The following is a 25,889-nucleotide window of genomic DNA, read 5'->3' on the forward strand; positions in this document are numbered from 1 at the left end:
CCTCTGGTCCCAGGGAGGAGGTTGCTTGCCGCTTTTTTTGCATTTGGCAGTCTCTCTGAAACCCATTCGAAATGTCCATGCATGAGTCTTGCTGAGATTCGTGTGTCCTGAGGTGGGAGAGAGCCAGGGCCTATCCTCGCACAGGACAGGTGTGGGCAGGCAGCGGAAGGTGTGAGTCGCTTGCCTCGGAAGGGTTCCCTCCTCGTGGGGGACGCTGGACAGTGTCTGGAGATGCCAGACGCTAGAAGTCTGAGGGCCACTCAGTGTCCCTCAGTGCACGGGAGAGCTCCAGCCATGGACACCTTAGCAGGTGTCAGCAACTCGGAGCTCCCTGAGTCCTGGCCACCCAGGTCCCACAAGGAGCCTGGGTCCCCACCTCTGTTGTCCAGGGAGCACAAGGAGGCTGAGCTGGGGCAGGTCACATACCCTCCCCTGTTCTTCTCAGACAGTGCCAGACAGCACGGCACATCTCCAGTAATTTTCTGGTCTCTGCTCTGCTGCGATCTCTCCCCCTAATAAGCTGTTTTGTGGCCTTTCTTTACATCAGTTGCTGTTGCAACATTTCAGCCCACTTCTGCAGGCTTAGCGCTTCCCTGTCCTACCCATCAAGCACTGTTTTCTGAGTCATTTCAATGCTGCTGGATGTTCATAGTATTTGAGTTTTGTTTCCGTTCAGCCGATGACATGACGATTATTTCCTTGAAAGGTTTTCTTTGTTGAACCATTTCTTCAGGAAACTCTCCTGGCTCATCTCTTTTCTTGTTTCCTTCCCTCCCTTTATTCTCCGCTACTTTCTTTCCTTAATTAATTTCTTTTTCTTTTTTTTTCTGGAGGGGATGGGAGCTGAATGTGATGGTGCAGGCTTGTAATCACAGCACTTGAGAGACTGAGGCAGGAGAATAGTGATTTCAAGCTTTGGCTACATAGCAAGACCTGATCTCGACAGACAAACAGACGAACTACGTTTTGAAAAACAATATGCCCATGATTTAAAGTGGAAAGGTAGAGCCGTGCAGAGCCCAGAGGCCTCCCTCTTGCCAGCACAGCTGCGAAGACTCCTCACCCACCTTCTGGTGAGGGTGCTGTCCTGCCCACCTTCCCTACCTGTGGGTGTAGATGCAGGAAGAACAAAGAAGGGCCTTCTGAGGAGGTAACTCGAGAGTGAGTCCCCTGAGGCTGGGAAGAGTCAGGAAGCACCACGGCCCTTCCGGCCCTTCCGTGGGAATGGATCCCGTTGGCAGAGAGGAAGAACACTGAGCCCATGTGAGCTGTAACAGACAGGAGTTCCAAGCTTTGAGGGGGGCCTCGTGCTGCACCGTGGTGGCTGCTGTGGCCGTCTGGGCTTGGACCTAGACATGAGGACTTTGTGGAGGTGACAGGATGTGGTTCGTTTGAGCAGTGAGCGCACCGGCTGAAGAGGGTAGTGCTGGGTAGAAGCAGAGACGGCAAGCTTGGTAGACTGTGCGTCAGGGCGGAAGCCCAGGTGGCTTGGGCCTGGGAGGCGGGGGAAATGGACGGAACTGGATGAACTTCATGCCCGTGGCTGAGAGAAGGAAGACTGAGGTGGAACGAGGCTTTGCTGGGCTTAGAGAGATGGAGCGGCTTTGAATTCAGACCTGGCTGTTAAGTGTGTGAAAGCTCCGAAGCAATGTCAGAGCAAGTCCTAGACGCCGGGGCTGTGGCCCAGACTGGAGATACTGGCTCCGGGGACGGTACACAAAGTGGATACAGGGCCTGCTCACCTCCCACGAACCTCATCCGTTCAGAGCGCTTTCATTCATCTGCACTCTTTACTCAGGCTTCCAGTTTTTAAAGGTAGCAGCAGCCTGTCACGAGCTTGAAGTGATGGCGTGACTGATTGCACTCAGATTCTAGAGGGTTCCTTGCTTGTCTCGGAGGCTTCTTGCGGTTCTGAAGCGAGAAGGAGAGTCTGGGTGCAACAGGTACAAAATAGAGGAGTCGGGCTCATGGCTCCCCACTGCCTCTGCAGACGCCAGCCGGCTTCTGCGGAGGGTGGACACGTTTACTGTCGAGGGCTGCCGGTACCTCTCTCCCACATCTCTGGGAACGTGCTATCTTCCTCTTCCTTTGAGAAATCCTGTGGGTCACTTGCCTGCAGCCTCAGGAGGTCATGCACTTGCAGTGTTCGTATGGAAGCCAAAGGTCAAAATCAGGCACCAGTGCTCAGGTGCTGTCCATCTTGTTCTTATTTTTATTGATTCTCTGAAAATTTCATATATGTATGTAATGCATCTTAACCAGGTCTACCACTCATTTCCCCTTCTAATTTCCTCCAGGACTCCTCCCCCGCTCTTCCTCCCACCCCCACCCATCCCAGCTCCCTCCCCGCTCCATGTCTTCCTTCCATAGTTATTTAGCTATCATTTTAAAATCCATTAAGTCCAATTAGTTCTGGCCATACGCATGTGGGCATGGGGATCTTCCTCTGGGGTTTGGGAAACCAGCCAGAGGCCACACTCCTAAAGGAGAGTGACCCCACCCCCAGCTCAGAAGCTATTCATCATTGATAGCCTCACTCCTTGGTTTTGGTTTTGTTTTTGTTTTGAGATAGCATCTATCTATCTATCCATCTTCTAGTGCAGCAGTTCTCATCAGATATTTACATTATGATTTACACATTAGATATTTACATCATGATTCATAACAGTAACATAATTACAGTGATGGAGCGGCAATGAAATAATTTTATGAGGAACTGCATTAGAGGGTGGCAGCATTAGGAAGGTTGAGAAACGCTGATCTAGTGGCTAGGCTGGCCAGCTGGTGAGTCCCCAGTGGTCTCCTGTTTCCCCCTCACGGGTGCGGGGACTATGGGGGTCATGACTGCTCTCGGCTCTCTTTACGTGCATTGGAGACAGAAACCAGAGAGAGACCTCCAGTGTGCACGGCAAGCACTTTCCCGATTGAGCCAGCATCCTGGCCCCCAGGGGATGTTTCCCACCCAGTGATATCACGGCACAATGGATAACAGTTGCAGCCTTCTCCACTGAGTGGCTTTCTGTCAGACAACTTTTGCTCATTCTGCTGTTGTGTCGCTGCGTACACAGGCCCGGTCTGCTAATGCACCTAGCACATACCCACAGAGCACCTCCTGAGAACTGAGACCATCCCTCAACTTGTTACCCAGGAGCTACCCTTGCAGAAAGATTCCAGAAAGATGGCTACAGCCACCTATGACCCAGAGAGACCTCGAGCTTTTCGATGGCCACTTTGGGAAAACCAATAGGTGAATGGAACACAGGTCATTTTTGTGTCTCAGCAGGGTGGGGATGTGACCATGGACCAGGGAGGCCAGGCTCGATCCCATCTCCCAGGCCTCTGCCTTCCTGCTGCTTGCAGGGGATTGCACACAAGAGTTAGGCAACTTACCTACTTGCAAGTGGCTGGCACCAATCAAAAAGAAGGCTCTGTTTTGATTCAAGAGAGGGAAAAGGTAGCACGGGGCTTCCGACCCGGGTCTTACCCGATGGCAATAGCGTTCAGTCTCCATTTCCCACCCTTTCTGATTGTTTCTCTTTCTTTGCTGCCTTCAGGACCCTGTCTCAGTTGTGTGTTTTATCCTATGACCGTGCTCTCTGTGTGGTTCCCAACAGCCCCATGTCTGCATGTCTGGCTTGGTGTGAGGAGCATAGGTTACCTCCTCCCCTCGTTAGCTCCACTTGGGGTATCAGCTTCAATGGTCTTCATGCTCGTGGTGAAGCTGGGAAGCTGACATGAGGCACGCCATGTTCCCTCACTAGCCTCTCCGTGCCTCTGTGTGGCTGGCCATCCTGGAGAACCCTTCTTCGTGGTTATTTGAGACTGCCTCTGTCTGTGATGCTCCGTCTGGACCTGGCTGCGCCCTGTTCTGTATCCACAGCTGAGAGTTTTTCTGATGAGGTCATCTGTGAATGATCGGGCAGTCTACTGCAAGAGAGGAAACATCAGAATAAGGAGGACAGCGTGTTCTGTTGGTCCTGTTTGGACGAGAGGACTGTTGCCGAGACTTCTGAGTGGTCTCTAAGATTTTCAGGCTGTGCACATGCTTACACCTGTTCTGTTCTGTCGACTTTGCGTCGAGGGATGGTACCCAGGGCCTTGTGCATGATAGGCAGGTGCTCTCCCAGCTAGTCACACCAGGTCCTGGGGCTCACACCTCATTCCCTCACAGCCACCCTCATTTCCGCTGATCCTCGAGTAGATATTGTCATCTGTGTGTTAGGTGAGTAAACTCAGGCGCAGAGAATGCGGGGAATAGGTCGAGGACCCACGTCCTGCAGGAGGCAATGAAAGTTCTCACACAGGGGCCTTTGCCTCTTAATCCCACAAAGGCGCTGCTCTCTGTAGTTCACTGTCCAACATCTGTCCGTCAAGGGTGCACTGTGACACATGAGGCAGCAGAGAAGGATGGTGCCTGAGCGCGTGAGTGTTTGTATGTCAGTATGTGTGTGCACTCTATGTGTATCTGAGGAGGGCAGAAGACAATTCCTCAGGGACCATCCACCTTGTTTTCTTGAGACAGTTTCTCATTGACCTGGAGCTTGCCACACAGGTTTAGGCTGGCTGTCCCAGGAGGCCCAGGGATTACAAGTGTGTGCCACCATGCCCAGCTTTTTACATGAATGCTGCGGATCAAACTCCAGACCTCAGGCTTGCTGTCCAACATACTGATGGCGACATCCCCATTCCCCATCTCCTACCCTCTTAAATCGAACCTGTCTGCTTGTCTGTTGGTAACCACTGCAGGTTCTGTGAACTCCCCGAGGCCACGGTTTCTGCTTCCATCCCTGTTTTGCTGGCCACAGGCAGCCACAGCACTTCCAGGGGGAAGCAGTTCCTGCTTAAGTTAGATTGAGAAGTGTAGAGATTAACCACAGGACCTATTAATCCCTTCTAGACAGTGTGGTCTGCTCTGAGCCCGATGCTGACTCTCCCTTGTTCAAAAGAGATTAGCAGGTGCTGGAGAGGCGCCAGCTACACGCCGGCACCTACCCGAGGCTTCCGGCGTGCTGGTAATAGATGCTCAAAGGAGTGTTAGAAAGGGATAGGAAGGGAACACTTGGCTTTCTCTGGAAGTTAAAAGCTTGGTCTCTGGAGGAAGGCCGCTGGGATTTAGATCTCTCGGTGGACAATGAGGACTGCGTCTTTCTAACATCACTCTCATCATTACTGCGGACAGTTTAGAAGCCACAAATGAAAGGATGCTCTGATGAGAGGCTCCGCTCTGAAGACATAGCTGCATGCCAGCATCCAAATGCCACTTTCTGCCTTTGCTGCTTCTATGTGACTCATCTGAGTGTTAGCTTGCTCACCTGCAGGTCTGGGGTGAAAAGCACAAGACAGCCAGTGCGAGGAGTGTTTGCATGGGGGTTCTAGGTGCTTCCCAGGGAATGCCTCTCTCAGTCTTCACAGCCCAATGAGGGAAAGACAATCACCATACTCATAGGACAGATAGGGAGACTGAGGCAGACAGTACTGTACCTGGCCCAAAGCCCTACAGTCAGTAACGGTGAGGGTGGGACTTGAGCCCAGGTCATGTGGCTTCTAAACATGCTGGGAGGATGTGGAATGCATAGGCAGATGGCTCAGCCAGGGCCCTGCTCCGGTAGGGTGATGACAGAGAAGACAGGGCTATTAAAGAACTCTAGGTCCCTGTCTCCCCATCCTGACTACAAGCGCAAGCAGGGATGAGGCACCTGCTGGCTTTGAGGAGTCACAGAATTAAGGCAGCACCAGCTTCTCCGGGCCACAGGGCCTGAAAGCAGCCAGAGGGTTCTTTTGCGTCTTCGCTTCTCCCAGGCCCTTCCAGGCACACAGCGGCCTCTAGCCACATGGGGCCGTTAGATTGAAACATAAGTGGATGAAAATCAAATCAAATTCTAATTAACCACCAAATCAGCTTTGCAGCTCAGTTCCTCATTGTCACTAGACAGATGTCACCTGGGCCGGCGACCACTGTGCCCGGCAGCACAGATCTCCCATCCAAGCTGCTCCGTCTGGCTCCTCTGGTGTCCTGTCCCACCTCTCCCTGCCCTGTCTGTCTGACTGTCCCCACGGGCTCATGTCGGAACCTTCTGTCCCTACTTTGGAGGCACCTTTAGGAGGTGGGGCCTGGCTGGCTGTGTGGGTCTGTCACTGAGGGGGCTTTGAAGGTCACTCCCACCTCGGTCCAGTCCCTCAACTGCTCCCCTCTCGCCCCCTCCCCCCTCACAGACTGAGCTGCCCCGCCACAATTCTTACCACATGGACACAGCCGTGTGAATGCGTGAGGCAAGGTAAACCTTTCTGTTGGGTGCTTTGGTCACAGTGATTCGACAGTAACCAACACAGATGGTTTTATGGGTTCAAATTACAGCTGTTCCCAGGATCCAAGGGGATTGGGGTGCAGGACTCCCCCACAGGTGCCAGAATCTTAGTACGCTCAAGTCCCTTGTGTAAAATGATGGAGCATTTGCATAAAACCTACACGCCCTCCTGTATACTGTAAATCATCTCTAGATTACCTAGAATATGTAATGAGATGCAAATGATATGGAAGTAGTTGTTATACACGACTGTTTAGGAAACGGTAATGAGGAAAATAGTCTGTGCGTGTTTAGCACGGGAGCAGCTTTGCCTGAAATAGTGTTGATTTGACGTTCGTCAGATCCAAGGATGCTGAGTCCATTCACTTCCTCCTGACCCCAGGTGACTGTGCCCAAGGGTCATGGGTGCTTCCTTACCTCTGTTGATGTTGGGCTTGGTCACGTTTGTTTGACTGTTGGAATGTGAGTGGATGTGGCATATGTCATATCTAGGTGTGTTGAGGCTCACTGTTGGTCACAAGGATATAACACATCAGTTAGGGGCTGTTCCTGGCCTGGTCCCACACATGCCTGGATTCTTAGCCACTTGTTTCTGACTCTGTTCAATACCGGGCCTCTCAGAGTAGGGCGGCGCCAATCTGGAGCAAAATCTATAGTGAAGAACAAACTCAGGCAGGAGCGGGGAGCCAGAACATCTTTGAGGGCTCCTGCCTGATTTTTCTTAGCTCACTGTCATGCCTTCAGTCAGAAACATTTGCCAAGACTCAGTCCCTGCCCTCTGGGTACTTAGAGCCTGTGGAGAGAGCTCTGGCTGGGAAGGTAGCAGATGCACAGCAGGACCCTGGTTCTGACAGACCTAACACTCTGCTGAGACCAGCCAGCTGGAAGCCAGAGCAGTGTGCTTGTCTGATTAGTTTCTTTTAAAAGGACCCAGCTGTAGACTTATGATCCCCTGTGTGGGTCGTGCATGAGGCTTGGGCATGGCAAAGGTCTTCCCTTCATAGCAGGGAGCGTTCTTCCTAGCTCATTATCTGCCCAGTGACTGCCTTGGCATTTCTCTGCCTTGACCACTGGCCACATTTTACTCCTGTTGCAGTCTCTGGGGCCATCAATGTGACAGGAGTATCACACCCAACTGTCAGCCCTTCCTGTCCCAACATGCTGCTGTCTCACTTCAGACCTTGCTACCCCCAATTATAAAAGGACAGCAAGGGCTGGGGTCACCGTTATTTCCTAGAGTCTGAGGTAGGAAAATGCACTCTTGCTCTTCATTCATTAACTGATGTGACATCTTCAAGGGCTGGGGAGTGGAAGGGGGAAGACTGGGGAGGAAGACTGGGGAAAGCTAGGAAAGGCTGGAGAGGGCTGGGAAGGGCTCAGGAGAGCTGAGAAGGGCCGGGAAGCCTGGGGAGGGCTCCTGATGTGGTGAAGAGATGGTCAACCTTTCTTGGCAAGCACAGGGGTATAAGGCCTGGGGACCTCTGGAGATGGTGTGACAGGGAGCCAAGCTTGGAGGAAGGGCAAGACGGATGAGCAGGAAACACTTGGGCAGTAAGATTGGCTTGTGGCTGTATCTGCTGCCAGTGCTCCGGAGCGGTGCTCCTGGCTGTTCTTGATGCTCGTATCTCAGAGGGGATAGCTCCGACCTCTTCAGGTGTTTGCCTCTGGAGGGCACCAGCGTCGCTCAACACCTAGATCAGCTGCAGGTTGGCCCAGGGCTTCCTTCCCTCCCTTCTTGTCCCCTCTGTTGCTGAGATGACTTGGGCATGTGTCTCCTTGGCAGCCTCTGCCATCTTCTTGTTCCACTCAGTCCTGTGGACAGAAGCCTCGAGTGGGTACTTTCTCTGCCTCTGCCGGGCAGTGTTCTCACAGCAGTGGTTGCCCAACCTTTCCATGTGGTACTCAGGATGCCGTGGTTACAATGCCCCTGTTTCTGAGCACCTACTGTGTGCCAGGTCATCCCGCAGCTGATGCAGCCACTAAGTCTTTCATACTTTGAGAAATCCATGCCTGGGCACATATGAGCTTGGTGGCAGCCTCATCTCCCTCTTCTTGTCTCTGCACAACCTGAACAGCTGTGCTTGGCTGCTCCGGGTCCTTGCTTAATCGATATCTCATTTAATGTTCATAGCTGTTCGAGGGGCACGTGTGGTCTGCCTTCACCCAGACTTTATGGTGAGGGACTGAGTCTCCAGAACTTTGGAGCTTCTTTTGAGGTCGCCAGTCAGCAGGTGGTGGAGCCACGTCATCCAGGCTGCGGTGTCCACTATCCCCGGCCACCTGAAGTCCATGAAGGCTCTCCGCTGATCTCCCAGCATCTGGGGGAGTGGTCTTATTCAGGGATTTGTATTTGTAGCTGCCCGGTTGTTTATTTGTTCAGTCTCCGGGGCCTTGGTGCTGGAGAGCTGTTGAGGCTCCTGAGGCGCCCCTTCTTTGCTAAAAGCATTGGTCAGGGCCAAGTTCATCCAATCCCACCTACCCCCCCTGCCCCGCCCATCGGAGCTCATTTTCACAGTGGTCTCCAGGAAGGTGGCAATTCCCTCCCCTTCCAGGATCTCCGCCAGTCTTGGAGCTGGGTTGCCTCCGAGAGAGCTGCTGTGGGCCCTGGGGACAGGGGTCATCAGCAGTCTCACGACAAGGCCAGTTTATGGTGTATCTCCGGAGCATCAGCTCACTAAAGAACAGAACCTCATCCTAGAAAGAGCATGGGTGTGCAGGCAAGAGGTCTGAGCTCAGATCCTCTCATTGACCCTCTCCTGCTCTGTGGTCTCAGGCAGCTTGCATGGGCTCTCTGAACCCATTTGCATGTTGCCTGTGAGAACAGGTGAATCCATGCATGAACAGGCTGTGGCTGGTGCAGAGAGCAGGCTGCAGTCCAGCCTGCTTCATTCCCGGGTTGCTTGGAAGAGCGCCCCAAATCACAGTCGTACCAATAGTGGGTTTGGGAGGGAACGGAGCAGTGTCTGAGCCTCTGCGCAAAGCTCCACCCTGCAAGGCCATTCCATGTTGGCTTCACTGTGCAGACTGAGTCTCCGCTGCCCAGAGAGCCAGTGGTTGCTTCTGGGGTGGGTTTCGAATCTCTGACTTCAGTGCCTGGAGCATGCTGCTGTGCCACGCGCATCCTGGCTCCTAGCTGGTGCTGCCCTCTTCATGCCATGTAATCCTTTGGTATCAGTGTGGGAGTGGACTCTGCATTTATTCTGCAGGTGACAGATGCCCGGGACACTTGGGTTCATTGGCCACTACCAGCTCATCTGTTTTGAGCATCTTTGTATGTGCCTCCAGGTCTGTAGGGACACAGCCTGCTCGGGGGCCCACGCCCCTGAGTAAAGCTTTGTCAGGGACCTCCTGAGGGAGTAGCTGTTGGTGCTCCTGCCAGCACTGGCCGGATGCTTGCATTGCTCGCATCCACCAACCTTTGGTCCTGGGCATGTTCTGCTCAGAATGACCCCGTGTCTCAGCAGGCTGACCTCTGATGGTACTCGGCTCCCGTTTGCCGTTAACTACCAGAATGCAGACACCCGTAGGCAATTAGGCCAGAATGCTGTGGGACCTTGAAGGAAGGGGCCATTGTCCTTTGGCCTTTCTCTGGGTTCTACTGATGTCGCAGTTTCTAACAAGAGGGAAAAAATTCAGTTTCATATTCTCAGTCATCAAAACTGTACTTGCTCCAATTTGCCACAAGATAGTGGGGACTTTCCTTGAAGGTCGGCATTCAATTTCGCTTTCTTAGTTCTGTCTATGCGTTCTGAATAATCATGCCTGAAGGTGGAGACCAACTCCAGTGCCCTTGGGCTTGTGCACCGCACTGAGATGACCGGGCAGGGGGCATCGTGGTACAGGGGCAAAGATCTGGTATGAGGAGAGAGGACCCTCTACTGACTCTGGTTCTACACCTTAGGTTCCTCAACTTCCCCTTCCCTCAAACCTGTCTCATGTGGTGAGGACAGGGACCCGAGGACACAGCCATTTACACACAGAAACGCACAACTCCTCCAGCAACACAGAAAGGGCTCATTGCCGCACAGTAGGTATGCATTACCTAAAGAAAGGGCAGGCCCAGGGCACAATAAATGGTAAAGATGGCCCCTCCCCCTTTGGCTTAGCCCCCTCCCATCCCCCCCAGCTAGCAGGCATTTCCCCTGTTTCTTCTCCAGAGTCATCCACAGGCTTCCAGAGCACTGTGCAAGCGCGGATGAAAGTTCTGAACTCCCCCTCTTCTGGCAACAACCATCCTCAGGACTTCTAGGTCTCTGAACGTGGATCCGCCTCATCCTGCCAAAGTCCCTGTGCCAGTCCTCCAATCCGTAGACCTCCTTCCAGGATGCAGACTTCCTCTCCCCCAAGTAAGATGCTGACGCCCCGAAGAAAGCCTTTGTTCTCACAGCACGGGATGGCTGCTTCTTGCTCCATATTCTCGGGTTTCTGTCTCAGGCCCGCTGTAGCTCAATCAGGGTGAGGCCGTGCTGTCACGACAAAGAGGCCCTGCCACATGGAGGCTTGGCGAGCAGGGAAGCCACTTCCTTTCTAGGCAAGCAGACCTGGTTGGTGGAGCGGCTCTGCCCCTCCCAACCACTCCAAGATCCAAGTCTTCCGAGGCATTTCTCTGCATCCTTGAAGGCACCTCATCATCTGCAAAGTTAAAGCCGGGCCGCCTAGGACTATAGGAGAGAACAAGGAGGACTTACATTGCCCACTCTCTAGCCATTGGAAGAGCTTTGTATGGCCAGAGGTACTGCCTGGGAGACTGGGTGTCCCCAATGCCATGCAGGAAGGGAGAGTGGCTGTAGGGACAACAGACAGGCCTCAGCACACGCCTGGACACCTGACTGCTGGGATTCACAGGCTCGTGTTCTCTGGCTGGGTCAGTCAGCTTTCTGCTTCTGTAACAAAGCACCTGAGGTCATTAACTCAAAATGAGAAAAGCGTTATTTCAGTTGATGTTCGTGGAGGTTCAAAACGGAGTCATTCCATTGCTTTGGGCTTTCTGCCCCTTCATAAGGGCAGTTCCTTGTGGGAACACGTGGGTCAACAAAATTGACCCCAAGCCAAGAGGAAGGAGGAAGAGGGAGAGAGCAGGGTCCCATAAGCTCCTTTAAGGGAACATCCTAGTAAGGGAACTTCTCCAGATCCCGCTCCTAGAGGTTAGCGTGTAGTCAGAGGGCAGAGGGCTCTGGACAGATGGTCATACTGCTTAGGTAGACATTCCCCATGTGCTGATGCATTGGCCTGCCCTACATCACCACTCTCAGCATCCTTTACATCCCCAGAGGAAGCTGTTTCTGCCCCAAGGCCTTCGCCTGGGTGACAAAGCTATCCTTCTCACCTCTTCATAAAGTCACTTCGTCAAAGGGACCTTCTCTGAGCTCCTCCCCTGGACAGTCGGGGTCTCCCCTTTGCTGTAGGCAGGCACTTCTCCTTCCTGCGCCTTAGCACCCCTGTGGAACAGTGACTTTAAAAAAATACTGTATCACATCAGGTCAGCCCCCACTCTGAAGCTGTCAGCTCCATCATGCAGGGTTTTGCATGCTTAACAATGAAGCTGAATGCCGAGCTGTTGACTTCGTGCTTGTGAAATGTTTAGTCAGTGCCACCCCGGGTCCAGAGCTGAGGTAACCGAAAGGCTGAGTAACTGGCCTCAGAGAACACAGCGTGCGTCTGGACACGGAGATTTCAGCCTGCTTGCTTCCAGAACACTGGCTTGCAGAGCTTTAGTGCAACCAGATCACCGCCTGCCTCTGCTTCGTGCCTCAGAGGGTATTAATAGGGTATGTTCAAGGGGAGGTGGGAGGGCAGAGGAGGGGAGGCTGACTCAGCCTGGAGGAGGGGGCAGCTGCCTGGAGGAGGCGGTGACCTTGGAAGACAGTTTGGAGTGTAGTTCTAGGGACTGTGAGGGAGCCTGGGAGACAGGGCCCAAGCCAGGCTGGCCAGGACACCCCTCCTCTGGAGTGCAGTTTGGGCTTGGCTGAGCTGACAGGACTCTTGGAGTTTCATAAGCAGAGACATGACAGGACCTAGAAAGTTCTGTTTAGAACGTTTCCGTAGGCCTAGGCTATAGGCAGTCAATTGGGACTTCAAGTCTAGATGTGATCTAAGTTTGGCTGATGAGCCAAGCATCTCAAATTATAGTGGCTTTGATGAGCTAGAAGCTCTTCTCGTGTAAAATTCCAGCCATCGGGCATCAGAGGCCACTCTGTGGGCTCAGGGTCCCTCTAGAGAGATGTCTCATAGCTACCAAGGTCCAAGAGGGCCACGGTCGCAGCGGAGTCCAGCCCCCCAAGAATAAGGTGGGCTGGAGATTTGGAGCCAAAGAATGGGCTCAAGTTAAACTTAGGAAGTTAGGAGATTGCTCCTCAGAGTCAGGGAGCACACAGGAAGACCCTAACAGCACTGAGATACTGGGGCCACGGAATATGAGCCAGACAGTGCTGCCCTTCCTGGGTGGGCCACTGCTTGCCACTTCTCTGCAGGCCCCACTTCTCCGAGAGAGTGTTTCACGCTGTCCACCTCTCTGCGTGAGACTTCTGTTTGTCTTTCGTTGCCTTCTGCCCTTGAGGAAGGTGAGTTGTCCTCTCGGCTGATGGGCTGGGACAGACATGCAGCGGGTCTGAGCTCTGTGCTAAAAGTGACTCCCTTCCTTCCATCCTACTGAAGGTGGCTCCCAGGTCCCTCAGCCTCCAGAGTCATAGGTAACCAGGCAACTTTGTTATATGGCCATTTGGGTCATGTGGGGGCTGTTCTTCATTCTCCCTGGGGTCCTTGGAGAGAGGTAGCCTCGTGAGTCCCAAAGCCCTGACAGAAGACCCTTTCTTCTGGCGGTGGGTCTCCCAGTGGGGCCTGAAGGTTGATGGTGGTCGCTTTTCCTCTATAATACAGCCTAGACCTGTCTGAGGTGGCTGCAGATGGGTTTTCAGTCAGAGCCCCATGGGAGCTTGGCATGACATCTTTCCGCCCCTGCCCACAGCCTGGTAGGACATTTGGTGACCCCTGATGCAGACTTCCTTCCAGGGACTGACCTCAGCAGCAGACAGGCAGGGTGGTTGGCAGCTCCTCCTAGCCCTATGAGTTTCTGAGACGAGGGGAATTCACAGACACTGACAGCCAGGGAAGTGATAGGTACTTGGGGGTTCTGGTGGGGATATGTGCTGGACAGCTTGCATCCAAGAGCTACGGATTTCCTGTTGTGGCAAGGCCTGAGGTGGGCAATGGCTCTGGGTTGCTGCTCTTCAAGGACAGGAGCACATTCTGGTCTGCAGAGGGCCTTCTGAGTCACAGCATCATCAGGGCATCCGAGCCTTGGGTACCTGCATGTTCTTATCCTATCCCTGTGGATGACACGAAGCTTGAGCTATGGCCACACCTCCTTGCTCTCTCCCCTGGGGTCTTGGTTCTCCTGGCCAGCTCCTCAGGATAGGGCTAGCTTCAAGAGAGGATGCTGTCCCTTCTGGGGTTTCCATAGTGACAAATCCCTTTGAGGAGCATCTGAGGACTTTGCTGACTTACTGAAAATCTGTGGGAGGTTCCATCACACAGCGCAGGTTCTGTGGCATGCCTGTCATTCGGCCAGCTCCACTTCTGCCACCTGGGTTTGCTAAGGATTTTTTTTCTTAGTCCTGGTGGTCCTGGAACTCACAAGGTAGACCAGGCTGGCCTCAAACTCACCGAGACCCGCCTGCCTTTGCCTCCAGTGTGCCTGCATCAAAGGCGTGCGCCACCGCTGCCGGCTTTCTTCCTCTCGTCACTTTCTTGTTTGCTGAAGCCATCACACGTGGTGGACGCTCTCAGTTCACACGCGTAGACACACATGCGAGGCCACCCACGTGTGAACGCGTGCGCGTAAGGTGCACACGCTGGGGGCCCCTCACTTCTGAGCTTGCTCCTTTGTAAATGAAACTGAGGGACTAGAGAGGACGTGACCACGATGTGTTTGCTTACTCATTCCGCAAAGGCAGGCGGGCAGGCCCGTGCTCCGTGCTCTATGATCCACGCTGGAGACTCAGTGAAGAGGCCGTGTACCCCAGACTCCATGCGCTGAGTGTCCAGTGGGGGGATAGATAGTAAACACCCACAAAAGTTTGGTTCTCAGTCGGGTGTGCCGGCGGCAGTGACATACTGTAGAGAAAAGGGCACGAGGAATCCAGCGTTATCTGGTAATGAGGAATTAAGGCGTCCTCTTTCAGAGCGTGGGCCCCAAAGGGATGTCCCCGGGGCAACAGGGGCAGCAGGATCAATAACTGAGTCCAGGGTGGGAACTTCAGGGAAGCCAGAATATGTATCTAAGGCAGGGGAGGGACAGGGACACTTGCGCTGGTTGATTTTTTTATTTTTATTTTTTATTTTTTTTGTCATCTTGGTTCAAGCTGGAGTCCTCCGAGAGGAGGGAACCTCAGTTTAGAAAGCCTCTATCAGATTGGCCTGTAGGCAAGTCATGATTGGTGTGCAAGGACACAGTCCATGGGAGTGGTGCCATCCCTGGTCCTGGGTGGTTTAGGTCCCCAGGCTGGGCAAGCCACAGAAAGCAAGCCAGGAAGTAGCATTTCTCCACGGCCTCTGCTTCAGTTCCTGCCTCTGTGTCCCTGCCTTGAGTCCCTGCTCTGAGGTCCCTCATGGCTGGACTTACACACCATAGGGAGATAAGCCCTTTCTTCTCCAGGTATCTGTTGGTTAGAATGTTTCTCACCATAGAAAGCAGTCTAGAGCCAACAGGGAAGGGATGAAGGCCATCCCCATATAAGGCACCGGTGCCCAAATTTGGCTCCACTGGCTCCGCTTTAGGGACCTGTGAGTTAACAACACTGACCCCTGGACTCCAGCTTCTGGCCACTGTCCTCTGTTATTATTTTTTTTAAATGGTTTTGTAATTTAACTTTTAAATTACATTTATTTCTTTATCTCTATGTGTGTCTATATCTGTATGTGTCTGTGTTTCTCGGTCTGTGTGTATATCTGTGTCTCTGTGTGTGTCTGTATGTATATGTCCGTGTGTATATCTGTGTGTCTTGGGTCTGTATGTCTGTGTGTGTGTGTGTGTGTGTGTGTGTGTGTGTGTGTGTGTGCATTCTGTGGGCCATAGCACCTTGTGGCTGTGTAGCACCTGTGTGGAGGTCATGGCACAGCTCTTAGGAGTAGTTCTCTTCTCCCGCTGTGGGTCCTGGGGATTGAACTCAGGAATCAGGGCTTGGCAATCAAGTGGCTTTACCAGCTAAGCAACGCTGCTGACTGACTGCTTCAATGCTTTTGGTGAGCTATGTAGCTCAGGCTGGCCCGGAACTCATGGCAGTCCTCCGGTCTCTGCCTCCTGAGTGCTGGGATCACAGGCGTGTCCCACTCCAGCTGGTGATCGCTGTTCTTTTTAAGGTGGGCAGTGAGTGCTGGGTGTGTCACCTTGACCCTCTGGCCCTGGCAAGGACCTGATCCATATCCTCAGTGACGGGAGTTCTCAGAGGTCCATAAGAGACGGGCAGGGGAGCCACCAGGAGGCTGGCCCAGGGTCAATGACACGAAACAGTGCACCCCTGCTGTCTTCTAACCCTCAGGTTAGAGGTCTCAAGCATGTGGTGTGTGGCGAGGCTGCCTCCTTCTGGAGGCTCAGCTTCCAGAGGCTGCTGGGACACCTGCTTTCAGGAACTCCGCCACCCTGAAAGGCCAGCCTGTTACCGTTACCTTCCTCATGACCGGCTATCCTTCCCTTCCTCCATTGTCCTGGGGACGGAGTGTCTGACAGAAGTGGCTTAGATTTCTCCTAGCTCACAGTTCCGTGGCGGGAAGTTATGGCAGCACCTGCGGAGGCAGGAGCCTGTGGTGGTTTTGCTCACAGCTTAGTGGCTGACTAGGAGGTAGAGACTGAAACTCAGGCTGGAATGGGGCAGGACTGTAGCCCGAGGCTGTTCCCAGCAGCACACTTCCTCCAGGGGGGCCCCACCTCCTGAAGGTCCCACAGGTCTCCCCAGATAGAGCCACCAGCTGGGTACACGTGCTCACACACAAGAGCCTGTGGGAGACAGTTCTCATCTGAATACCCATCCTCCTCCTCTTCCTCTTCCTCCCTCTCCTTCCCCTGCCTCTCTTAGTGGATGCTCATGACGCTCCTGCCCAGCCTGAATGCTCTGGGGTAATCCCTAACTGGTGGGCTTTACCTCAGTCACATCTGAAAGGCCTCTTTTCCATGTAAAGGGGCTGCCAAGACTCTGGGGATTAAGGTGGGGCTCTAAGCAGAAGAAGTTTTGCTTAGTCAGGATCTTGACTTGAGCAGATGGGATCTGAGCTTCCTCACCTCCCTCAGGGGTACCACTAATCAGGCAAACCCTCTTTAGCCCGGGGATACCATGGCAGCTTCAAGGCCAGGAGTGTGGGACCCAACTTTTTCTTGGGTGTGTACTGGGGGTAGAGGGAGGGCTCTCTGTGGTGGCAGAGAGGCATGCTGCCTCTAGGGGACGCTACTGTCCACCTGGCCACACCCCCTTGATCGATATTTCATAGGGTATTAGCCTCCTATGGCTGCCTATGAGCACAAGCTTATCATTGTCAGCAGGAACTCACGATTATACAGTATGCTTTAGCTAGTTAACATCAGGTGGTCGCAGGCTGGTGCTTTTCAAAGGGTCTAGGAGACAAACCTTAGAGGTATAGGGCTTAGGTCCCCATTTTCTTGTTGGCTGTAGGTTGAAACTGTTTTTCAGCTTTTTAGAAATTGCCAGGATCCTTGGACCCTTGCTTCCCTTCTTCATCTTCAGGCCCAGCGACGGTAGGTCAAGACCTGTCACGGCTGTTGCATCTCTCTGGCCTCCCCGCTGTCCTTTCATCTCTCTACTGCTATGGTTCACAATACCTCAAGCCTCCCTGGACAATCTTGGACAATCTCTTACAATCTCATCAGTCTCCCATTTCAGAGTCTGCAACCTTCATGATAGCATAGCTCTGTGGGTCATGTTGGTGCATCAACAGTGTCTGAGGACGAAGGTGTAGAGGGGAGGGACATGCCTGGGCCGGCCACATAGGATGCTATCTAGCAATCACAATGCCAGGCTGGCCACTTGCCACCCCCCCAGACACTAGAACAGTCCCAAGGGAGAAACTGTCTTTATGCCTGTTGCACAGCAGAAGAAACTGAAGACTGGCAAAGTTGACTCAAGCAGCAAGCTGAACCGCGTTAAACTGACGCTGTGGTCGTGACCTCCAGCATCTCAGGATGGGGCCTTATTTGGAGAGAGCCCCTTTACAGCACTACCAAGTTCCAGTGAAGTCATTCCTGGGGCCCTAATTCCTTGAAAAGTAGGGGAATGTGGAAATTTCAATGTAGAGGAGAACACATGGGCACGGGAGGAAGAGAAAGCGGAACATTCTTCCCCAGTCTGGCTTTGCCTCTCCCTCCATCCTTCCTCTTGGCCTGGCAGACCGAAAGCCCCACAACGCCCACCCAGATATTGGCTTTCATCTCCTCCACACCCCTCCCAGGACCCTTTTGTAATTCAACAGACTGAGGCCAGTTGGGCTGTGCCTAACAGCCCTGGCTCTTCTTGGGGCCTCTGGCAGCAATGTGGGTTGGCCAGGGGCCAGGAGAAGGAGGGGCAGCACAGAGGCTGCCTGTCCAAGAGAGGAAGCCCCGAGCTTCAAGAGAAGCCAAGCTGGGCCCCCTCCAGCCACTCTGTGGGCTGTGCTTCCGCCTTCTGCCGCCAAGTACACAGCACACCTCCACGGGCCGTTCAGATGTGCCCGCAGCGTGACTTTCCGCTCCCTATTCCGGGTTTCCAGGTCTCGGGGCTGTCTTCTTGCCCTCCAGACCTGCCTCCACCGTTGGGTTTCGTCTTTTCCTTCTGATGACTGTCTTTAGGGAATGTCCGTGAGAGGCTTCCCACCCCAGACCCCAAGGATCTCTGGCGGTGGAGCCTGCCGCTGGTCCCACTGTGAGGGGTGGAAGTGATGATAGAGAAGGGAATGAAGGAAGTCAACAGTTGCCAGAGGGAACGCTGGGAAGGCCTGAGGAGTGACACTTCGGAGGAGTCTCCCACCCAGCCTGGTCCTCTTGGCAGAGCTTCCCACATACAGCCCGCCCTACCCTGCTGGCAGCAATGTTTTCTAGGCAGCCATGTTCTTCCAGCCAGGCTAAATGGCCACTAGAGATGGATTCTTTCTTCTGGGCAGCTGGAGGACTGATTGACTGGGCAGACTTCCCAGGGCCAGGTACAGGTAGAGGGTGGAGGAAGTGAGGAAGTTTGTGTTTAGGGTCTGAGGAGAAAAAAAGTTGGAAGCCCAGATGGCCAGAGGGAGACTGCCCTGGCTGGAGATGGCTCTCTGTCCCTGAGGCCCTTGAGTTGAAGGAGGGAAGACTCTCACTCCTCCTGTCAGTCCTCCCATGCTAAAGCTGCCTGAGCAGGTCCTATCTCCTCCAATCGGCCTCCAGACAGAGCTTTTAGAATGCAACGGAGAACCAACAAGATGCCTCAGTGGATGAAGATGATTATCACCCACCCAGAGACTGACCTGAGTCGGCTCCTCAGGACCCATATGGCAGAAGGAGCAATCTGTCTCTCATAGTTGTCTCCTGACCTCCACAAGAATGTCACGGCGTGCGTGGGCACACACACACACACAAAATAAACACAGAATGCAAACAGGTCGGCGCTCTCCCGACTATCTGGCTTCACTCCCTCCGTGCTTCAGTACCGCCACCCCAGGGAGGACTAACCGAAGGGATGAGAGGCGGAAGTGAATCCACCCTTCTTGCCTGTCCATCTCCTCCTCCCCCGGCTGGCACCCCGTGATCTACTGGACTGTTGTTCTGCCAGCACTCTGAACTCATTTCGACCCCAGGACCCTAGGATGTGCAGTGCCTTTCCCCTTGGTCTTTATCTTCATTTGGGTCCAGCGGAGATGATCTCTCACGGGAGAACACAGCCCTGATCATCCTACTCAAGAAGACCCACTCACCCTGCTACCCCTCAACAGCACCTGTGTCACTCAGAGTACTCTCTCCATCACCGTCTGTCAGCTCATTATCTGTCTGCAAGGCTGGGATGTAAAGTTCCTGCCTTATTCATCCCCAAGTCCTCAGTGCTCCCACAGTCCTGCACATAGTAGGTCTCAGGAAATTTTCCCTTCTTCCTTCCTTTCTTTTTTTCCTTCCTTCCTTCCTTCCTTATTTGCTTACTTCCCTTCCTTCCTTCCTTCCTTCCTTCCTTCCTTCCTTCCTTATTTCCTTACTTCCCTTCCTTCCTTCCTTCCTTCATTTCCTTACTTCCCTTCCTTCCTTCCTTTCTCCCTCCCTCCCCTTCCTTCCCTCCCTCCCCCTCCTTCCCCCTTCTCTTTCTTTTTCTTTCTTTCTTTCTTTCTTTCTTTCTTTCTTTCTTTCTTTCTTTCTTTCTTTCTTTCTTTCTTTCTTTCTTCTTTCTTTCTTTCTTTCTTTCTTTCTTCCTTTCTTTCTTTCTCAAGACAGGGTTTCTCTGCATAACTTTGACTGTCCTGGACTCTCTTTGTAGACCAGGCCGGCCTCGACCTCACAGAGATCCACCTGCCTCTGCTTCCCGAGTGCTGAGATTAAAGGTGCGTGCCAGCACACCTGGCTGGAATTTTTCTTTTTATTGGATACAAAAGCAAGGTAAAGGAGCGCAGAGCTCATTTGGTAGGAGCTTAGCCACATAAGTTTGGAGGAATTTCAATATTCCTGCTCTGGTTGCTGTGAGCTGTGCATCCTGGTCCTAATCGTGGCTGGGAACCACCTTTAGAAGTTGCGGGTGACAAACAGGAGGACAAAGCTAACTCATCCCTCCAGGGCCACCTTGAGGCACCATCTCTCCAGTGTCCAGTGTCTAGCCTTTCTCCCACAGGCCCCAGGAGCTGTCCCATGAATTTCCTCCTTTGTCCTACAAAAGCTAGGGTCTGTGGCTTAGGCTCCCAAGACTGGGCTCTGTTTGGGGAGGTCCTGGTCTCAGCCCCAGCCCATGTTGAATAAGCTAGGGTTCCCAGAAGCCCGAGCTGACTTCTGGCGGCTCTCAGGAACCAGTGCATTTATTAGCCATGTCATTAGAAAGCTGTCCCTCAAAATGCTTCATACTGTTGAGAGGCAGCCCCTGCCATCAGTCTGAAGACTGTAGCTGACAGCCCTGTGTGTCTCTCTCATACACACACACACACACACACACACACACACAGAGTTGTCAAGTTCGTAGATGTCACAGTCTGCTGGGCACAGCCCCACACCGGGCAGACCCAAGCTGTTATTGGCCACACTCCTCTCCTTTCCTGGAAGAGGGCCAGACATACCTACCTGTCTGTGCTAATGGGGAAGAAGCATCCTCCCAAAGGAAGCCCAGAGTTCTGCTGTGTCCATGGCTAAGCCACTGGGGTCCGAGGGATGGAAGTTGTAAAACTCCCTTCCTGTGAGCTGGGGACATACAGCACAGGGCCCACGGGGAGCCTGAGCCATCCATTCCCCGCAAAGTGTCACCCCCTCCCCCCATAACCGACTTCTCCCTGCACCGTCTCTATGTAGAGATGCTGCTTTTCCTTAGAAGAGTTGCAGAGAACCGCAGTGCCCGTGGGCCTGGGGTGTGGCTTGTGGCAGAGCACTCTCCTCTTTCTCCTGGCCTGGGCTCAAGTCCCATGCTGGAGAGGATCTTGTTTCTGTGATTGCTGGGTGAGTTGGGACTTTTTTTTTAAAACCAGCATTTTAAACTATAAGGGTGAAAGGCTGTTGCTGCTAGGGAAGGCTGCGGAGGAGGGGAAGTGTACCGATAGGAAGCAGTACTATTTCTTTCTAGACAGTAAACAACTCCCAAGGACCCCCCTCCCCGAAATGGCACTCTGAGCATCTATGGGAAGCTTCGAAAGCTGCACGTCATGAAAGTTATGGGTTTTGTTCAAGCTTCATCTGATGCTTGCTTAAGAAAACAGATCTGGTTTCCCCTCTCGCCGTAGTCTTCTGGGGAAAATCCGCGCAGAACATCTGCCTTGTGTCATCATTAGACACTTATGAATAAACTGGCGCTGGCAGGCTGAGCAGACTTGGTGAGGCACAAGGCCCAGCCAAGTCCTGGTTATTTCCCTGCAGATTACCCACTGAGGCATTGGCCAGAGGAAATGTTCCGTCCCGGTACAGAGAAGCACCACATTGTTCCAAATGCCCCTCTGGTTTAGTTCTTGCGCACACGGCCTATACAATGTGAGCAGGCAAGAAAGAGAGAGGGCTCGGTGTGGGCGGGGGAGTGGGTAGGGGGCTACAGGCCTAGCAGAGAGAGCACAGGCTAGGCCTCCGTCCTTTCACAGCCTCGGCCCCTGAGCCATTGGATGAGGACGGTTGTAAATGATGCCTTCACTGCCATGCTTCTTGAGGGCCAGGGGCTCCTCCATAAATCCCAGCCTCCTTTACACTAGGTCTGGTCATGTGACTATTCTGGCTAGTAAGGTGAAAGAGGAGGTGACTTGTGTCACTTCTGGATGGAAGCAGGCAGTGATGCAGCCACATTTTGAGTTCTTGCTCAAGCTCTTCCCCCTGAGCCTCTGAGAGGATGAGTCAGGTAGGACCAGAAGCCCAGAAGGAGACTCATGAGAGCTTGAGGTGTTTGTAGTTGCGGCCAGTGCCCAACATTCCTGTTAGTTACATCTGTGGCTGTTGTGACCAAATCCATGACCAGAAGCACTCTAAGGTATGAAGGGTTGAGCTGGGCACAGTGGTGCAGGCTTTTAATCCCAGCACTTGGGAGGCAGAGGCAGGTGGATCTCTGAGTTTGAGGCCAGCCTGGTCTACACAGTGAGTTTCAGGACAGTCAGTTGTATGTATAGAGACCCCCACTTAAAAAAAAAGATATGAAGGGTTTATTTGGCTCTACCAGGGTGGGAGGTGCCTGGCTTAGCGCGATGCGTATTCAGAACCCTCACATCCTAGCAGATTAGGAAGTAGTGGCTGGGCACCTCTATGGTAGGCTCCCATCCTGTTCCCTCTCTTCGGCTACTTCCGGTGTCTATCCTGTCTGCCTTCTGAATGAGAATTAAGCATCCTCCCTAGGGTCCTCCTTGTTATTTAGCTTTTTTAGGTCTGTAGATCTTATATTATATGGCTAATAGCCACTTATAAGTGAGTGTATACCATGAGCGGCTCTTTGGTTCTGGGTTACCTCACTCAGGATGATCTTTTCTAGTTCCATCCATTTGCCTGCAAATTTCATGATTTCGTTGTATTTAATACCTGAGTAGTATTCCATCATGTAAATGTACAACAATTTCTGTATCCATTCTTTGGCTGAGGGACACTTGGGTTGTTTCCAGATTCTGGCTATTACAAACAAAGCTGCTATGAACATGGTTGAGCCAATGTCCTTGTATGGGGGAGCATCTTTCGTGTGTATGCCCAGGAGTTGTTAGCTGGGTCTTGAGGTAGTGCTATTCCCAAATTTCTGAGGAAGCACCAGATTGCTTTTCAAAGTGGTTGTACAAGTTTGCACTCCCAACATTGGAGGCGGGTTCCCCTTTCTCCACATCCTCTCCAGCATGTGTTGTCACCTGAGTTTTTGATCTTAGCACCCAGCTGGGGATCGAAGCAGATGCAGAGACTCACAGCCAAACTTTGGGCAGAGCACTTCTTATGGAAGAAGGGGGAGATAGAAAGACCTGGAGGGGACAGGAGCTCCATAAGGAGCCCATCAAAGCCAACAAATATGGGCCCAGGGGTGCCAGCAGAGACTGATGAATCAACCAAGGACCATGCATAGAGAGGACCTAGACCCCCTGCTCAGATGTAGCCCATAGGCAGCTCAGTCTCCATGGGGGTGTTCTAGGAAGGGGAGCAGGGACTGTCTTTGACATAAACTCAGTTGCCTGCTCTTTGATCACTTCCCCCAGGCGGGGCAACCTTGCCAGCCTACAGAGGAAGAGGATCCAGGCAGTCCTGATGGGACTTGATAGGCTAGGGTCAGATAGCATGGGAGAAGGACTGCCCCTTTCAGTGGACTAAGGAAGGGCTATGGGGGCGGGGAGAGGAAGGCAGAGTGGGACCCGGAGGAGATTGAGGGAGGGGGCTACAATTGGGATATAAAGTGAATAAATTGTAAAAAATAAAAAAAAATAGAAGAAAAAAAAATAAACACCAATGACCTTAACTACAAAAAGAGAAAAAAGAAGAAAGCAGTGGCAGGGGCTGGGAGTGAGGCTGGGCTATAGAACCCTCAAGATTCATCCCAGAGCCCACTTCATCCAGCCAGATCCAGGTGCCTAAAGCTTCCATAGTCCCCCAGAAACAAGGCCACCCGTGGGAGTCCGTGGGGACATGTCACATCTCCCCAGGTAATCCAGCCACAGTCTGAGTTACTGTGGGTATGTCTGCGGGAGGCAGGGCGTTCTGGCTTGTTCGAGGAACTACCATGAGATGCTCAGCTTCCCATGTGATATTAATATTCTGTATAAAATTAATATTAATGATATGAATACTGATATTCTGGTAATGTTCTGAGAAAGATTGCCTTGTTCATTTTAATGAGTGAGAACCTTTCAAAAGCCAAATGTAAGTTCTTTACCTAATTAATGGAAAGTTAGGTCACTTACAGTCCTTCGCTATTTAAATAGCACAGCCACCAGTGAGCCCGACCACGTGTTATTTTTGCCTGTGTGTAAGACGGGTTCCAGGAAGTGGTCTCTCTGGTCGGAGAGATACACATTTCTCAGAGCCTGCAGTTGAATAAGCCTGAGGACAGGGTGCTCATGTGGATAGCATGTAGACTGAACGTGATCCCATGTCCATGTGGCTGATGGGAGCCAGGAGGGTGGGGAGGCTATGGACTGGTTTATGGATGAGGGGTAGGGGCATGGGTGAGGGTAAGCAGGAGTGTGAGTGTGTGTGTGTATACTTCCTGGGTCCCTGGAGGTCTCCTTTCAGTGGCCCTGGATTAGAGAAGCGTTGCTGCTGTGGTCCCCAAGAAGTGAGGTCCACTCTTGTGTTATCAGCAAGGCATGACTTTGCACCCCTGTCGCTGTGGGCCTGGTCGGATAACGGACTTCCTGGTTGGAGGGGGTGGGATAGACAAATCTTCCTTTAAACACTGCAGTCTTGCACAGGTGCTTCAAGAGACACTGTGGTGACTTGCAGCCCCCTGCCTCTAAGCACCTGACTCTTGATGTTTGTGTGGATGTCATAGCAACTGCTTCGTCTACTGCGTTCTTTGATGGCATGTCTGTGGAGTCCTTGCCTGTCGTGATGCTTTTGCTCTGCATCCTCTATTCTTGGGTGTTTTCATTTTCCTGGGGATCTGGGCTTCAATGTCAGCTAGCATTTTTTGAGAATGGCACATGGATGCCACAGCTTCAAGTGCTCTTGTGTGTGAGATCTGCTGCCTGTCACCTTTGTACTTGAACCTGCCATTCATAGAGGCTTCTCTTGAAGCCTCGATGGCTTACACCTCACACCTCTCAAGAGGAGCCTGTTTCTGTTTCTCTCTTCTTCCTCCCGAGAATGGGTTGGGCAGCTCTGTTGGGGCTGCCAGATGGCCCCTTGAGCTTGGGGATGCTGTCAGATGATCACGAATAGAAGAAAACATCATTTTCAAAGAGGAACATTGCCTGCCAATCAGGGCAGCTGGCCGGAAGATTACCTCCCTTCCCTAGTTTCCTTGGGATATTTGTTAAAAATATGCATGGCTGCTGTGTACTTTCATGCAGGACGGGTGCTGGATGACTCTGGGCGATATCATTTGAGTAAGCCGTGATGTAAACTGTCTTTTGGTTTCATACAGGGTGGAGGCCCTGTGAGCTCGGCCTGGAATGGGACTGGGAAAGCAGAATTCCTTTGTCCCCGTGTCTCCCGGACTGCAATCATCTTCATAGTACCCTTATACACTTTTATCTACCAATGAACTTGTGTTCTGCTGTGTTTTATTTTGTTCTGCGCTGGTTCATATTTTCCTTACATAAATAAATTTATAGGGGAGTTTTTTTTTTATTGCAATTACAAGTAGAGAGCCAGTAGGATTTGCCAAAAATAGAAAAGGTGGTGTGTGTGTGTGTGTGTGTGTGTGTGTGCGCACGCGCATATGTATACATTAACGAGTGTGAACATAAAATGAAAGCAATGCATCAGATGCTAGCTGGAAACTCAGCCTTTTCTCATTTTGTTTTTTATTTCTGCCACAGTAGATCACCCTTCCACCTCCACCCCCACCTCCCTTCTATCAGCAAGTATTATAGGGGCTGTAAAGAGCGCTGCTTAAAAGCAGACTTTTCCCCTGCAAGTGACCTGGGGTGTTGGGAGGGAAGGGGAGCCTGGAGTGGCAACGGTGGTAGTGAGGGGTAGTTAGGGTTTTTATTGCTGTAATGAAACACCATGTCCAGAAAATAAGCTGGGGAGGAAAGGGTTTGTTTGGCTTACACTTCCGTATCACTGTACATCATCAGAGGGAGTCGGGACTGGAACTCAAGCAGGGCAGGAACCTGGAGGCAGCAGCCATGGAGGGGTTCTACTTACTGGCTTGCTCAACCTGATTTCCGATAGAACTCAGGACCACTAGTCCAGGGGTGCCGCCACTGGAAATGGGCTGGGCCCTCCCACATCAATCACTAATTAAGAAAATGTCCTACCGGCTTGCCTCTAGCCTGGTCTTATGG

At 52.4% G+C, this 25,889-nt stretch overlaps 1 protein-coding gene across 3 annotated transcripts in view; it reads left to right on the top strand.

Moving 5' to 3' along the window:
* The window catches only part of Gsg1l (GSG1 like), a 189,859-nt gene that overhangs the window by 21,429 nt on the left and 142,541 nt on the right, over positions 1-25,889 (top strand). Inside the window, exons 1-2 of one of the 3 annotated variants that reach the window (XM_060366863.1) lie at positions 10,222-10,336; positions 10,463-10,651. The exons of the other annotated variants lie outside the window; for them this stretch is intronic. Of the exons in view, the coding sequence (XP_060222846.1) occupies positions 10,630-10,651 (22 nt within the window). The 5' untranslated portion in view covers positions 10,222-10,336; positions 10,463-10,629. Of the gene's footprint in view, positions 1-10,221; positions 10,337-10,462; positions 10,652-25,889 lie in introns of those variants that run through there. 3 annotated transcript variants of the gene reach the window in all.

The sequence above is a fragment of the Meriones unguiculatus genome, chromosome 14 (assembly GCF_030254825.1).
Source record: "Meriones unguiculatus strain TT.TT164.6M chromosome 14, Bangor_MerUng_6.1, whole genome shotgun sequence".
NCBI lineage: Eukaryota > Metazoa > Chordata > Mammalia > Rodentia > Muridae > Meriones > Meriones unguiculatus.